The following is a 14,864-nucleotide window of genomic DNA, read 5'->3' as shown; positions in this document are numbered from 1 at the left end:
TCACCTCGAGCCTGTCTTTGTGCCCACATTGTTGGGGGTGTTACTGCTGTGCTGTCAGGAAGCTGGGGTCTGGGCGCTGGGCACCATGCGCTTTGGCCTCCCAGCGGAGGGCTGCTGGGGCTGGCCATGGTTCTCTGAGCCGTCCGGTGTGGGGCTGGCTGGCAGCAGTGACAAACATGTCCCCTGTCCTACCCATATGGCTGAAGGACATCAAACAGCAGCAGCATGCTGCAGCCCTAGCCCTGGTCTGTGCCTTCATCCTCGGCCTCCGTCCTCCCAGAGCTGAGGCCCTCAAAGTGCATGTGGCCCAGCAGCGTGTCAGGGATGCCAGCACACTGCTCCTGCCGTCCAGTCCAGGCGTGCAGATGCTCATGGACTGGACTGGGGGAGCCCTCTCGTGGCCGATGTGCCAAGGAATATGGCTGGAATGAGGAGTCTGGCTGGAATGAGGCTGGCTGGGCCGAGGAGTCTGGCAGGGCTGATCTTTGCATGACAAGACCAGAAGCCAAATCCAAGCCTCGCTGCAACCCCGGGGCCAGCAGCTCTCCCTGCTCCCAGGGCCAGGCAGGACGCTGCTGCCTCCTTGGTGCTGCTCTCCTGGGGGCTACCCCAGCCCCTTCCCCAGGGTGCAGGCTGCAGCTTCCCCAGGAGGCCAGCTGGGGATGGGGGCTCAGACAGTGCCTTGTGCTGCCCCGTGAGTGTCCCCGAGCCTGGGCCCATGGCCAGGGCTGGTCCCATGGAGGCTGCTCCAGACCCATGAGTCCCCTGGGAACACTGGCAGGACCCTGAATGGAACTGACCCAGCCCTGGGGTGTCCCTGGAGGGGGACAGGGACCTGCTCGTGTGTGCTTGCAGTGGGATGGGGACAAGGTGTGGTGTCCCCTCAAAGGGACAGGGACCTGCCCATGTGCCCCTGCAGTGGGATGCCTGCTCTTGCATTCCAGAGGTGGGCAAGATGCTGCCCCCCCCCCAGGAGGCAGGGGCTGGTGCACAAGCCTGCATCATGGCACAGGGAGTGAGCCACGTCCTTGTCACAGGGCAGGCACTGGGCTGTGTAGTGCTGTGCTGGGACAGGGAGCAGCCACGTCCCCGCCATGGGGCAGGGTCCCCAGACAGGCAAGGGGACAGAGTGTGGTGGCACTTACCACCAGCTGTTGCCTCCATGCTGCTCTGCTGCCCCTCAGTCGAACATGATGGTTGGGGTGTCCCCAACCCACAAAGCCCACCTGGGGTGGCACATGGGGTGCAGGGAAGGAGGGTGGCGGGGAACGTGTGGGACCAGAACGTCACCATGGCCATGACATCTCAGAAGAGGTGCAATTTGGGGCAGTGCACGTCACACCACCCTGCACAGCCGCTCCCACCCCACCGTGCCCCAGAGGAAGGAAGAGACCCCGCTGAGTTTTCCAAGTCTTTATTGTAAATAAAGTCTGCGACATTGCAGGAGGCGTCCCGGGGGCCGGGCGACGCGCACCCAGCGGGTCCCACCAGCTCCCTGGCGCGTGCGAAGCGGGAGCGCGGGCACGAGGCGAGGTGCGGCCGGTGGGGGGGGGGACGGGGAGGGCCAGGCCGAGCGCAGGGAGGGCCGGGTAGTGCGAGCGAGGCGGTGCAGGGCAGCTGGCGGGCAGCAGCGGGCCGGGGGCTTGCTGCCAGCCCCGGGGCTTCTCCTGGCATCAGCTGGGCCGGGGCTGTTCGGCTGGGCCTGGTGGGGGCTGAGGGGGGGGCTCGGGAAGCACTGGGTGCCCCCCCCTTTTTTTCTCCCCCAGTCTGGCCCTCCCCAGCGCGTGAGCGGCACTGCTTGACTGTACGGCATTAAAATCATTGAGAAAAAAAAATATTTATATATATTTATATATTAATGTCCCCCAAACCAGTGACGAATGTGGCTTCTTGCTGTGAAAGTGGCAGCAGAGGAAGGACACAGCGCCCCCCTCCACACAGGGCCTGGGGAGGGGATGTCCCCTCGCAGCGGGGATCACCCCGCCACTGCAGCCCTGACAGCTTTGGGGACAGTGTGGTGACAGAGATGGTGGTGCAGGAGGACGGAGGGGACAGGGAGGGGTCCCGATACAAATACCCCCGCCCTCCACCCCCATGGCCCTCAGTCCCAGCCACGAGGCACCCACCTGCATTCACACGCGGTGGCTGAGGCATGCAAGGGGCCACCACCACCGCTGCTGAGCCCAGGGATGTCCAGCCACCCCCTCACGTCCTGCTGCACCCCCACACCGGCCCACCCCATAGGGCTGGGGACATGGGGACAACAGGCACGGTGCTGGCCCTGGGTGGGGGTCCACAGCCAGTGATGCTTGAGCTAGCACAGCTGAGGCACCCTTGGGTGCTGTGGGCTCTCACAGCGCACCAGGGGACAAGTCTGGGCTTAGGGACTCCAGCCCTAGGTCACCCCCCCCAGGCACCCACCCTCCCCTGCCTCCATGCTGGCTCCAGGGGATGACAGCGAGGACCTCCCCATAGTACCGAGTCTCAGCGATGCTCCGAGGGACCTGTGGAGGCCCTGAGTGCTCTGTGGGTGTGTGGTTGGGGGGGGACACCTCATGCAGGGCGCCACAGGGACAGGGGGTGGGTGACACGTACACCCCCCAACAGCCATGAGGGTGACATGTGGCACGAGCTGTGCCTGCCATGGGGACCACTGACAGGGGTAGGGTGACACGGCCCCGGGCTCACCCTGTACCTCAGCACCTGAATGTGGCCCCTTGCCCTCCCCAGTGCCACCATTTTAAGGGTTCACCTGTCAGGGCTGGGGAGGTGGGGGGAGGACACATGACACAGGGAGAGCCTGGCACCCATGGGTGCTGGACCCCAGTGCTATGGACAGGAGGCAGAAGAGTGCAGCCATGAGATGGAGTAAAAAGGGGGGAGAAACTGGGGGGGTGGAGGGGGCAGAGAAGGGGGTTGTACACCTACTGCACATCCAGGGGGCTGCTTTTTGGTCTCCGCAGCTGGGGGTGCGGATCCAGCCCCTGGGGTGGTGGGGAACAGGCCCTGCTCTGGGGCGGGGAAGGGGTGGAAAAACAAACTGGCCTGGTAGTGGGAGATACTGGCCTGGAACTGGGGGATTCTGCCCCCAAAGCTGGAAGATGCTGATGTGGGTTTGGGGAGGGGGGAGGGAGGAATCCCAGCCCCACCCCCACCCCCAGAGCCATGCGGGTTTGGGGGCTCCTGGCACAGCCCCCCCAGGTACATTCATCGCGGTGCCATGAGTGACTCCAGCCCCGGGGGGCCTGGACATTCGTGGTGGTGCGGCAGGGGTCGAGGAGGGGGGGGTCCTGCAACCAGGCCCCCCCTGTGCTCTCCTCCCTCCTCAGGCGGACTCCTGGCAGCTGCGCCCCGTTTAATTGCTGTTAATTAGGCGCTGGAGGGGGGGGGCACGAGGCAGGGAGGCTCCGCTCAGGTCCCCCCGGACCTGCAACACAGAAGTGAGGAGCGCTTTAGTGTGGGGATGCGACACAGGGGGTGGGGGGGGTGGGGGACACAGGGGACACTGAGCCCAAAAGAGCCAGCACCGGGGGGGGCCGCTGCCAGAGCCCTGCTCGCCTGCTGCAGGCACCCGGCAAGTTTATTCCCAGGGTTGGTCCCCCCCCCTCGGCTGGCTCTTTGAAGCTATGGGGGGGGCCACAGAGATGGAGACAGCACAGGGGCAGCCGGACACACAGCGACACGGACAGACGGGCCCATGGCGGCAGTCCCAGCCCGGGGACGGGGGTCCCGTGCCGCTGGGCCGCTGGTGCCTGACGGTGACGAGGAGACGACGGGGGGACAGGCGGCGGGGGCTACACTCCCTGCTGTGCCGGGTCGTACCTTCCTCGGCGGATGTTCCTGGGGGTGGCGGGGGGAGAGGACAGGAGCGTCAGTGTCCCCCCCATGTCTCCCTTTCTCCATTTCATGTCCCCTCCTCTGCCACTGCCCCCTGACCCATGACACCCCCTGGTTCCACGGGCAGTGGCCATAGCCCTGTGCACATAGGGGTGCTGGTGCCCAAGGACACAGCGGGACAGGGCTGGGGGAAGCCCCCCCGGAACCCCGCACCTGGGGACAGATGGGCAGGACACAGCTGGGGTCAGGGTGACAGTGAGGTCCCGGTGCTGCATGCAGGCAGGGCCAGGGGGCAAAGGGGTATGGGGACAGGGGCACCAGGCATCCTCGCATCCCCAGCGGATGGCACCAGGGCCACCTTCCCCAGTGTCATGCTGGGAGATGAGGAGGAGAAGGATGAAGCATGCAGCATCTGCTTACTTAAATCCCCAGCCAGTCCCTCCTAGGACAATGGCAGCCACCAGCACGGCCCCAGCGATGGAGCCAATAATGATATTGGTGCCACTGGGACCTGGGCCAGGGAGAAGAGGACAGGGACACAGATCAGCAGGGACAGGGCCACAGGACACCCCAGGGACCCGGCTGTGCCCAGCTGAGGCACAGTCCTGGGATGGGTGGGGAGGGAGCTGGGGACACGGTGGGAGCCCCCGCACAGCGCACACTGACCCTTGTATCGCTCCGTCTCGCCTGTGGGCTTTGGCTCAGGGATGGGGTCGTAGACACTGCAGTCCTTCCCCGTCCACTCGGGCTGGCAGATGCACTTGCCCTCATTGCTGCAGACCTGTGAGGGGGCAGCATCAGCACCGAGCAATGGCCCTGCGCACCCCTGTGAACCCCCCCCGTCCTCACCCCATGGTCAAAACAGATCTTCCCATCCCAGCTGCCGGGACAGGAGCTGAAGTTAAAGGCTGTCACTGGAAGGCATTTATGGTCAAGACACAGCATGCTGGGCCCGCAGGGCGTCCCGTCCTCCACGTAGCTCAGGTCTGAGCCATCCACCAGCTGCACGTGGCCGCCCCTGCGGGAGGGCAGCAAGTGGGTGATGCAGGGACCCCCGCGCCCCAGGGTGGCCCCAGCCCTGTGCCCGCGGTGGCACCCACCTGCAGTCCACATAGCGGTTTTGATGGAAGAAGGTCATAGTGGCAATCTCGCCGCTGAGCTCGCCCAGCCGGGGCGTGCCCGAGATGTTGGCGCAGAGGAGGAAGCCGCAGAGCACGTCCCTGCAAGGCACGGGGGGGGGCGATGGCACCAAGGGGGATGCGTGGCAGGTGGGAGGGCGTGGGTGGGGGGCTTGCTCACTGCTTGTTGCACTGCATCCAGCCCGAGCCCTCGCGCCCGCAGTTGCCCCTCTCGGTCCCCTCCACATTGAGCTTCTCATAGCAGAAACGCTCTGCTGAGCCTGGGAGAAAGCAGGTGTCACCCATTTGCCCCCGGTTGCCCACCCCCAGCAACTCCCCCGCTGCAGGGGACGGCGTGTGGGGCTCCTCTGAGCACCCTGGGGCTTTCTGCAAAGACATCGCCACCCCATGCTCCCTGATGGGCACGAGGTATGGGATGGGCAGGGCACTTACTGCGGCCCCACAGCGCGTTGCACTGCCGGTCTCGGGTTTTGCAGCGCCCACCATAGCATCGGCCCTGGGGAGCAGGGAGCAGTGTCACGGCATGACTGGCACCCGTGGGTGAGTGCCCAAGGAGGCGGCTTGGGTGGTGCAGGGTGGCAACCCCAGGTGCGTGTGCTTGGGGCACACGACCCCGGAAACACAGCCCCAGTTGCATGAGCACGGGGATGGCTTGCACGGCACAAGAACCCATGCACACAGAGGGTTTGCAGCGCACGGGGACCACGCCTGCAGGCACACATGCACAAGGAAGACTTATGTGACATAAGGGCCATCTCTGCTGATGCACACACATGGGAAAACCTGCAGGGTATGGCGACCATGACTGCATGCACAGGGAAATTGCGTGGCAAAGGGACCATGGCTGCAGGTGCGCACACTGCTGTGCAGGCATGGACGACCCCAGGCACTGGGAGGGCTCACCGGGCCCAGGGACCAGAGCTGCAGTGGGGTCCTGCTCTCCCCAGTGCATGCACCCCATGCACTGCAGCTCCCAGCACCGATGCTGGAGCCCACAGGATGTGCCCGAGCCCCTGGCTGTGTCCCATGGGGCAGACTCACCTGCTCGTTTTCGCAGAAGTAGCCATCCAGCTTGTGGAGGTTGGGGGGACACTGGGGGTGGGCAAAGAAGATGGGTGAGGCCATGAGCCCCCTTGAGGCCCCACAGCCCCTCTCTGTCCCTGCCAGCCCAAGTCCCCACCTGGCTCGAGTCCCCAGTACAGGTCTCGGGGATATCACACTCGTTCACAGCCTCCCGGCAGGACACGCCACGCGGCTCATACTGCGCAGGGGAAGGCACACGCGTCGGCACAGAAACCCCTGCAGCCCCCAGGGACTTTGTGTGCCGCAGGACACAGTCCCCGCCGCCTGCCCCGCACCTTGCAGCCCTTGCAGCACAGCCCGTCGCTGCACATGGCGTCGTGGGTCAGCGTGCACTTCTTGCAGCAGTTGCCTCCGCTCTTGGCGCATTCCTGCCGGGGCCGGCGGCAAGCACGTGAGCCCGCTGCCAGCCCTGCTGCTCACCGCCGGCCCCGGGCCCCGCTCACCGCCAGCGAGCCGCAGTCGCACTCCTCGCCTGCCTCCACGAAGCCGTTGCCGCACTCCGGAGGGTCCAGGAGCTGCCAGGGAGAGAGACGGCTGAAGCTGGGGGCATGCGGCTGGTGCTGGGCACAGCACTCCCACCCCCAGAGCTCCCAGGGTGGGGTGAGCCCCCCGGCACCTCAAAAGGGCTCTGCACCCCCAGGGACAGCAGGACCTGCCAACCTCTCATTTTGCAGGCAATTGTGCACCTCAGTCAGTCAATTAAGAACCAGGGCTGAAGCCAGCACCATTACCTTGCGCGTCACAGGGCTGGGGGGACAGGCCACGAGCCTCAGGGGACCCCCTGACCCTCCCCAGCATTGCTCACCCCTGTTTTGCACCCACCCCGGTGCCGGGCCCACTACCTTCAGGGGCTTGTTGAAGAGGCAGCTGCCACCGCCGTCCTGCAGGAACTGGTTGTACTCGTCGATGCTGCAGCGGGAAAACTTCCGTGGGAGGTAGTACCTGCGGCGGGGGGACGCGGTGACCCTGGGGAACACCAGCCCCAGGCAGCATCTCCCCACCCCGGTGCTGCGGAGTGGGCTGCCCAAAGCCAACAGGTCCATGAGGGACGCAGCCCCCTGAGGGGCACTCACCCCGTGTCCTCCATGATGCAGCCCAGCCACGCGTCGGGACACCGGCAGTCCCCTGCGAGGAGAGAGGAGAGGAGCTGCATCCCCCCGCAGCCCCCAGGGGTGGCACCCCGTGCCTCCCGCCCGACAGGTACCTGCCGAGGTGCGGTGCTTGTTCCACATCATGCCCACGTTCTGCCCCAGCGTCTGTGCCAGCGTCACGGCCATAGCTGCCACGTTGCCATACTGCACGGGAGGGACAGCGGGGTCACGGGGGGGGGACCCCACGCCCAGCCCACCCGCCTGCTTTCCTCACCCACCTCGTTGACCCCCCCACCGCGGCCGGGCGAGCAGATGCCCCCCACGAAGGCGGTGCCGCTGCGGCTGCTCTGAAACGTCCGTCCCCTGCAAGGGTGAGGTAGGAGGTGATGGGCAAAGTGGCCGCTGGCTCCCAGCCCCGGGGGAGGCGGCATGGCCACGGCGCTCACGAGAAGAGGTGGACGGTGTCGCTCTGCTCCGGCATCGCCTCACGCCGGTACTTCATGAACTCGTTCAGCGTCTCCAGCGAGTCCTCCTCCATGCGGATCCGGTCCTCGGAGGCCCATGTCTCCATGGCCACCAGCACGATGCGGGTGTTCAGCTGCTCCTTGTAGATCTGCGAGGGCGAGAGGACGGCGCTAGGGACAAACCCGCAGGGGGCCAGGGACGAACCCGCTGGGGACAGCCCCGCGCTCACCATGTCGGCCAGGTTGACCACGGACTTGGCGAAGTTGCTGGTGAGGACCACAGACTTGCGGAGCTGCAGGAACTGGGGGGAGAAGAGTTGAGGAGGACTGCAGCCAGCCCACGCTGCCCGCTCTGCTCGGCTCCTCTCGGCCCGGTGCTTACCAGCTGATGGTCATTCACCACCGCCAGCTCGATGTACTTGGTCTCGCTGTGAACCGTGTGCTGGGCTCGTCGCACCTGCCAGTAGGAGCCAGGAGCTGAGCCACTCCCCACACCCCGGGGGGATGCATGGGGCAGGACTGGCCCCGCGGAGCCTCTCGCTTTGAGGGAGAGTGCAGTGAATGAGATTTTTGAGCCCTGTTTTGTGGCTCGAGGTACATTTGGGAAGCACTGGCATCATCCTACTGACAGCTGGCAGGATGGACAGAGCCTGGCTGGGGCTGAGCAGCCCCATCCCCTGCCCGGTGTCCTCCATCCCATGCCCACAGCCCTGCCACCCTCACTTGCCTGCCGCCGCCGCCGCAGCTTGGGCAAACTGCCCGAGACGAAGTGGTCCAGTGCAGCAAAGAGGCAGCCTGGAGGGAAAGGAGACAGCTGGTGGTGTGTGGGATGAGGGCACTGCCCTGCGTGCTCGGGAACAGCAGGGGGCACAGACGCAGTGGCACGGATGCCAGCCCTCAGGAGCGTGGCGCTCACCTGGCTGGGCGCAGCTTGGAGTGCGCTGGATGACGTGTGGCCGAAGGTCCTGCGGTGGGGAGAGAAGCGTCACCAACACCCAAAAGCCCCCGTTCTCCAGCTCCCCGTGTCCCCAAGGCCATGTCCCACAACACCCCTGAGCCACAGCCAGACCCTGCGATGGGGAAACTGAGGCAGGGGTGAGCTCACCTGCTCGTGCTCAGCACCCGCCTGGGGTTCAATCAGGTACGTGTCCCTGCCATCCGAGAAGAGACCGCTGCAAAGGAAGCCCAGAGGTGTAAGAGGGTGCTGGCGGGGTGCAGCAACCCCTTGAAACATCCGCTTTGACCCAAATTGTGGACGTGGCGTACTCACTGCAGGCCCTGGCAGCTGGAGAGCGCGGCGAAGGAACGGGGCCGGCCGCGGACCCGGCCCTGGTAGTAGCAGTGCTCCCCAGCACCCTGTGAGAGCCAGGAGAGGCCACTGAACCTGTGGGGCCAGCACTGCCTCTGCGGTGTGGTGAGCTCCACACGACAGGCAGGGCCAGCACCAGCCACCCGAGGAGCTATTTCTGGAAATCCCATTTGTCTTTTTCACACCGCCTCTGCTGGAGCCGTGCTGCTCCCTGCAGCCACCGGCCCTGCTTGGACCCCCCTATGGCAGCTATGGCACCGCCGGGCCCCATCCTGCCCATCGCAGGTGGCTACACCCATTGCTGGTGTCCCCTGGGGTTCGCTGCCTTCCTGGCCCAGCACCCGAACAGGCACCAGCACAGTCCCAGAGCAATGCTGTGTGCACAGCAATGTGCTGAACCGTGCCAGGGGCAAGCGGGGAGCCCATTGCAGCAGTGCCCATGGTATGCGTGTCCCTGTGTCATCTGCTGAGGCAGTGCCCAGACACCTGGTGCTGGGCACAGAGGCTCCACGAGGAGCCACCCATGGCCATCATCCATGAACTGAGGGCTGCAGCGGGCAGGAGATTGGTGCTCACAGCCCGGCATGGAACTGTGGGCCCTGTGGTGCTGCTTGGCACAGCGTGGCATGATGCTTACTGTGCTGTGGCTGCTGTTCTTGCCCGTGCCGACGTGCCGCTCCACGTAGTGTGAGGCAAGGAGGTGGCTGCAGGGAAGAGCAGAGGGGTGAGAGGCCGTAGGGCAGTGAGCAGGAGGACGACGGAGATGGCTGTGCCCCTGCCCCATGCGCCCCCATCCTCTGGCATGCACCCATGTGCTGCCCCGTGCACCCAGCATCACCATGGTGCAGAAACCCTGTGGTCCAGGAAACCCAAGGCCTGTGGCCCCCCCACTATGGCACTGGCTCCTCTTATACCCCCTCTGCCTCCGGAGTGCAGCTCTGCCCACAGCCAGGCAGACTCAGGGCTTCGTTACTGGAGCTGGGAGAGCTCCAAGCGACTCCATCAAATATTAAGGACGCCTGTGCCAGCACGCCGAGTGGCACATGCTGTGCCAGGCTCCAAGTGGCCACAGCGGGGACATCTACTGTCCCCTTTCCCCAAGTGCCAGTGGGCACCAAGATGCCACCGCTTCTGCACCCCATCCCTCTTGTGGGGGCAGTGGCAGTCCCACAGCAGTCCATTCCCACCCCCCAGGACACTTACTGGTTGAGCTCGAGGTCGAGGGTGAAGGCTGAGCCGAAGGCACGCACCATGAAGCTCACCTGTGCCAGGTGCACCCCCTGCAAGAGAGTAGCAGCAGTGAGGCATGGACGGCTCCGTGCGCCCAGTGCCGGGAGAAATCCCATTGGAATCGCGAAAAATCACAGCCAGGTCTGAGCAGAGCAGAGTGTTTGCATGGTAGTGTGGGAATGAGGAGCAGCTGATGTGCCCGCTGCCACCCCAAGCCAGGATCTGGCCTTAAACCTGTCACGGATCTGGTGTCACACCAAGGAGCGTGGCAGACTTTTTGGCTCCTCGGTCCCACAGCAGCTGGGCTGGCACAGGAATGCCTCCGGCTGACATTGCCATCATGTGTTGCACGGTGCAAACCCTGCCGTGAGATCACCAGCAGCTCCTGAACCCCCCAGGCCAGGCAAGGACCGCACGCCGCGATGCAGCACGGCATCACTCCGACAGCCCCGCTCACAGTGCCCCAAAAGCCTGCGCCCATGGCACAGCGTGGCATGGCACCGAGCCCTGCCCTGATAAAGGGTGCAGGCACCAAAAGCAGCCAAGGCTCCCACCTGGAGCTGATGAAGGCTTTTCTGATTTTTACCTAAAGAAAAAATAATAATCACCAGAGCTCAATCATGTGATCTCTGAAGGTGTTCTTTCAATTAAAAAAAAAAAAAAGGAAAGGAAAGGAAATCATTTTTTCACCCCAAACTTCACTAGCTGTGACCCAAGCTGCCCGTGGTCTCAGTGCTGGGAGCATCCCGGAGCAGCAGCGCTGGGGACCGGCGGGTCACCGAGCAGCATTTCGGTGGAAGCCACTGCTGCTCCCGCAGCCCGGCCGGACATCGCCAAACACACTCCGGGATGCCAAGGTGCCAAACTCCTCCGAGACAAACTCCTCCAAGCCGGTAACCGGACACCGGTGGCTGGGGGGGAGTCACCTTCGCCCTGCCCGGGGCTGCCAGAGCTCAGCCCCCAGCCCTGGCAGGGCTGCAGCAGCCCAGGCTCAGCGTGTGGAGCTGGCGCTTCACCCGCCCTGCAGCGCCCGCCGCTCGTGACCTAATTCCTGCGAGCGGCAGTGTGCCGGAGGCGGGAGCCGCGCTCTGCAGCGCCCGGCTGAGACCTGGCAAACTCCTCGCGTGGGTGAGGGGCTGCCCGGTGGCTCCTCACCTCCAGCCCACACCGTGCCCCAAAGCACCCTCGCCTCTGACACGCTGCTGTCGCTCGCTGTCCCCGTGTGTCCCACAGGAGACAACGCTCGCCCCGGCTGCCACGGTCCCGAGCCACCCACCAGCCCCTGGGGGAAGCCACAGCAAGGAGAAGCCAAATCATCAGGACACGCTTCTCCCATGTCTTTTTGGGGTGAAAGCCCCTGTTATCTGCTTTGCTGAACCAAAAAGCTGTGACTGCAGCATGGGTCAGGGGCACAGTGCCAAAACCAGCAGGGACAGCTGCTCCTTGGCCACCGATGGGCGTCCCTGCACCGCCAGGCGCATGGGCAGCAGCATTGGCACCGTGTCCTGCCCAGGGTGCGGGAGAGAAGCAGCCAGGGGTTAAGCTGGAAGCCAAAATTGAAGTGCTGGATGATGGTCCCGGCACCTCCAGCTCTGTGGAGGGAAGGTGATGCCCCCTTTGGGGCTGGCAGACCTGATGTGGGGTCCCCCCGTTGTCTCCCAACCCTTCCCCACCGAGGGGGTCTCCGGGCTGCAGGGGCCATGCCCAGGGCGCCCCATCCTCACGCTGCTGGCAGAGCCCTGCCAGGTGCTGCACCAAGGGCACCCGGAGCAGGAGCCACCCACCAGGTGCCAGCCATCCACGGGCACAGCTCAGCACAGGGTGACAGGGATATGGGATGGCCCCACTGGCCCCTTTGCCACCACCGAGCAGCCACACAGCGTCCCCAGAGCTGATCCTGGGAGGGGACGTCCCAGCCGTGGATGACATTGAACCGAGACTGTGTCCTTCAGTGGGCCAAGCAGTGCAGCTGGGAGCAGCGTGCGGGGGCTCTGCTGGGACCCACGGCAGCACCCGACCCTGTCCCCTGGGGCCTGCGGCCGCGCCGCCTGCCCCACGGCAGCACTTCCTCATGCCTCTGCTTAATGCCTCCCAAAAAACCACCAGCACCGGCAGTGCTGCAGCCATCCCCTGGTGATTCTTCCCCCCCCTCCATGACATCCTCGCCGTTAGGAGGTTTTACTTAATGCCAAGCTTAAATCACCTTCGCTGCAATTTAAGCCCATTATTTCTCCTTTTATCCAGCAAGGATGTGGGGAATCGATTATTGCTGGTCTCTGCGGCTGCCGCCTCTTTGAAAGCTTCCCCCCGCGCGATGGGCTCTCACCGGCTCCCCGAAATGCAGCCACCCCCTGGCTCCAGGCAAAGCGGCCGTACCAGCGCGTGACCGCCTGCCTGGCGTGGTTTGGGGCTGGCAGGATGAGGGTCGATGGCCGGCATGGCCGTGCCGCGGGGCCACGGCTCCAATTTGGGGCCACAGCTCCTGTTTGGGGCCACGGCTCTAGCTTCGAGCGCCGAGCAGTGAGCCCATCCATTATGCATGAGCCCTGCCAGCGTGCTGCCCTTCAATCTCTCCTAACGCCCGCACGCGCACCTCCGGTACCGAGGTTTAATGGAAGCCATCAGGGCCTCGCCGGCCGGGGGGGGAAAGGCAGCAGTGGCACAGCCATCGGGCCGCTCGTGGCTGTGTGAGGCTGTGCCCGACCGTGAGGGCAGCAGGAGCCACCGCAGGCCCCGGTACGGCGGGAGCAACCCTCGCGCCCGGGGGGCCCCCAGCCCCAGCCTGAAAGAGAGCGGAGGGGGGATGCGGTTCACTTACAGGGCCTCCTCCTCCTCCTCTAGGCTCATTCCTGACCCTGGTGTCCAGCTGATGCTTCTGGACTTCTCCTCCTGAGCTCTGCCCCACTAACCTGCTGGGGTGGGTGATTTCGGAAACAACCCGCCCGTCCTGCCATCCGGCCCGCGGGAGCCTCCGCTGCGGAGCGCCGGCGTGCGCGGCGGGACCTGCGGGCGAGGAGAGGGTCGGTGGGGGGGGGGGGACACGGGTGGGCTGCCGGGGGGACACGTCCTGGGGGGGGGGACCCGAGGCTGGGCTGCGTCCCGGCAGGGACGTGTCCCCGAGGGACAGGGGGCTGGTGTGGGGCCGTGTCCCGGGGTGGGGGACCCGAGCATGGCGCTGTGCCCGGGAGGGGACACCGAGGGTGCCAGGTACACGGCGGGGATGCTCCGGGGGCCGTGGGGAGGGCGGCCCGTGCCGGCGGGGACACCCAGGGGACACGGGGCTGGGAGAGCGACGGGTCCCGGAGGGGACAGGGAGGGGGACACCGGGAACGGCTCCGCAGCCGGAGCAACGCGGCCGGGGGCCACCTCCCGGGGGATCACCGGGGTGGGGGGGAGAGGACACGAACGGGGCCCGTCCCGGGGGCTCCCCCCGCGATCAACCGGGCCCGGGGGAGGGTCGGGGTCCGCCGGGGGCAGCGGGGGCCGGGGGCGGCGGGGCCGGGGCCCCTCCCGCGCGGCTGCGGGGCGGCGCTGCGGAGAAATGTGTCGATGCAGCAAAAAAGCCCGCAGCGGCGGCGGGGCCGGGAGCGGGACCGGGAGCGGGACCGGGAGCGGCACCTACCTGCCCGCGGCGTGAGCGAGAGGAGCGCGGCCAGCAGCCAGCTCCGCAGCGGGCTCATGGCTCCCTCATAATCCGCCCGCGGCGCTCCGGGCTCTGCCGCGCCGGGCGGCCCCGCGGCACCGGGCTCCCTCCGGCCCCTCCTCCGCCCGGGCCGGGCATGGGCGGCGGCGGCGGCGGCGGCGGCGGCGGGGCCGAGCGGGGCCGAGCGGGGCCGAGGGAGCGGCCGCGGCCCCGTGCGCGCCGCCCCCGCCACCTGCACGCGCACTGCACCGGGCCCCGCCGCTCCCGCCCCCGCCGGCACCGGCGCCGGCACCGGCACCGGCAGGGCCCGCCCCGGGCCCGCCCCGCCGCGCCCCGCCCCCGCCCCCCGCCTGCCGCAGCGCCGCGGCCCCCCCCCCGGCATTGCAGAGCGGGACCGGGCGGCACCGGAGCCCCCGCCGGTAGCGAAGGGGAGCCGGGACCGCAGCCACGGCCGCCCTTATGGCCCCCCTGGAAGCCCCCAGTCGGTACCGACCCCTCCCCAGTCGGTACCGGAGACCCCAGTCGGTACCAGCCCCCCCCGCAGCCGGTACCAGGCGCCCCCCAGCCGGTACTGGAGCCCCCCCTGGTATTAAATCAGAGCCGGTACCGGAGCCCCGCCAGCCCTTACACCCCCCCAAAGCCGGTACCAAAGCCCCCAGTCGCCCCCAGTATCACCCCCCCAGCCTGTACCAGGCCCCCACATCCAGCCGGTACAGGAGTCCCCAGCCGCTACCACAGCCCCCACCAGTATCAAAACCAAGCTGGTACCTGAGCCCTGCCACCCCTTACACCCCCCCCTAAAGCCGGTACTGAAGCCCCCAGTCGGTCCCAGCCCCCCATCGGTACCGGAGCTCCCACCCGTATCAAGTCCGAGCTCTGAGCCAGGGGGCCCGGGTCAGGATGGAGGTGATTGGGGAACTGGGGCAACCCCGGGGTGCTGCCGGGGGGTGCTGACACCCGGGGGAGCTGTGGGGTCCCCACTCATACCCCAGCTGGCCCTGATCCCCCCGCACCAGCTGGGGACACGCAGGGAAGGTAACAGCACACCCGGGGTGCTCCCGTGCTGCC

The 14,864-nt window shown here is 66.5% G+C and overlaps 1 protein-coding gene across 1 annotated transcript; it reads right to left on the bottom strand.

Moving 5' to 3' along the window:
• Positions 1–1,398: 1,398 nt before the first annotated feature.
• ADAM11 (ADAM metallopeptidase domain 11) lies at positions 1,399–13,914 on the bottom strand. Its single transcript, XM_032202660.1, has 26 exons — positions 13,776–13,914; positions 12,972–13,156; positions 10,127–10,203; positions 9,561–9,627; positions 8,885–8,970; positions 8,720–8,786; positions 8,531–8,579; positions 8,342–8,409; positions 7,997–8,071; positions 7,845–7,916; positions 7,597–7,763; positions 7,429–7,513; positions 7,264–7,354; positions 7,133–7,184; positions 6,902–7,001; positions 6,503–6,574; positions 6,335–6,427; positions 6,157–6,237; positions 6,018–6,068; positions 5,409–5,472; positions 5,137–5,236; positions 4,938–5,057; positions 4,687–4,855; positions 4,504–4,618; positions 4,258–4,348; positions 1,399–3,840 (listed from the first exon to the last, which is right to left on the bottom strand). Exons 1-26 carry the CDS (start codon positions 13,831–13,833, stop codon positions 3,795–3,797), a joined length of 2,301 nt encoding a protein of 766 aa, XP_032058551.1. The 5' UTR covers positions 13,834–13,914; the 3' UTR covers positions 1,399–3,794.
• Between the last annotated feature and the right edge of the window lie 950 nt (positions 13,915–14,864).

Source organism: Aythya fuligula, chromosome 24 (assembly GCF_009819795.1).
Source record: "Aythya fuligula isolate bAytFul2 chromosome 24, bAytFul2.pri, whole genome shotgun sequence".
NCBI lineage: Eukaryota > Metazoa > Chordata > Aves > Anseriformes > Anatidae > Aythya > Aythya fuligula.
The sequence above is the reverse complement of the archived record's forward strand: the minus strand, read 5'-3'. Positions and strand labels throughout refer to the sequence as shown.

Coding starts and splice junctions, on each gene's coding strand:
- ADAM11 (XM_032202660.1), bottom strand. CDS start 13,833: ATGAGCCCGCTGCGGAGCTGGCTGCTGGCCGCGCTCCTCTCGCTCACG. Junction 7,764..7,844: donor TGGTCAACCTGGCCGACATG/GTGAGCGCGGGG, acceptor TCGCCCTCGCAG/ATCTACAAGGAGCAGCTGAA. Junction 7,514..7,596: donor GACACCGTCCACCTCTTCTC/GTGAGCGCCGTG, acceptor TCACCCTTGCAG/GGGACGGACGTTTCAGAGCA.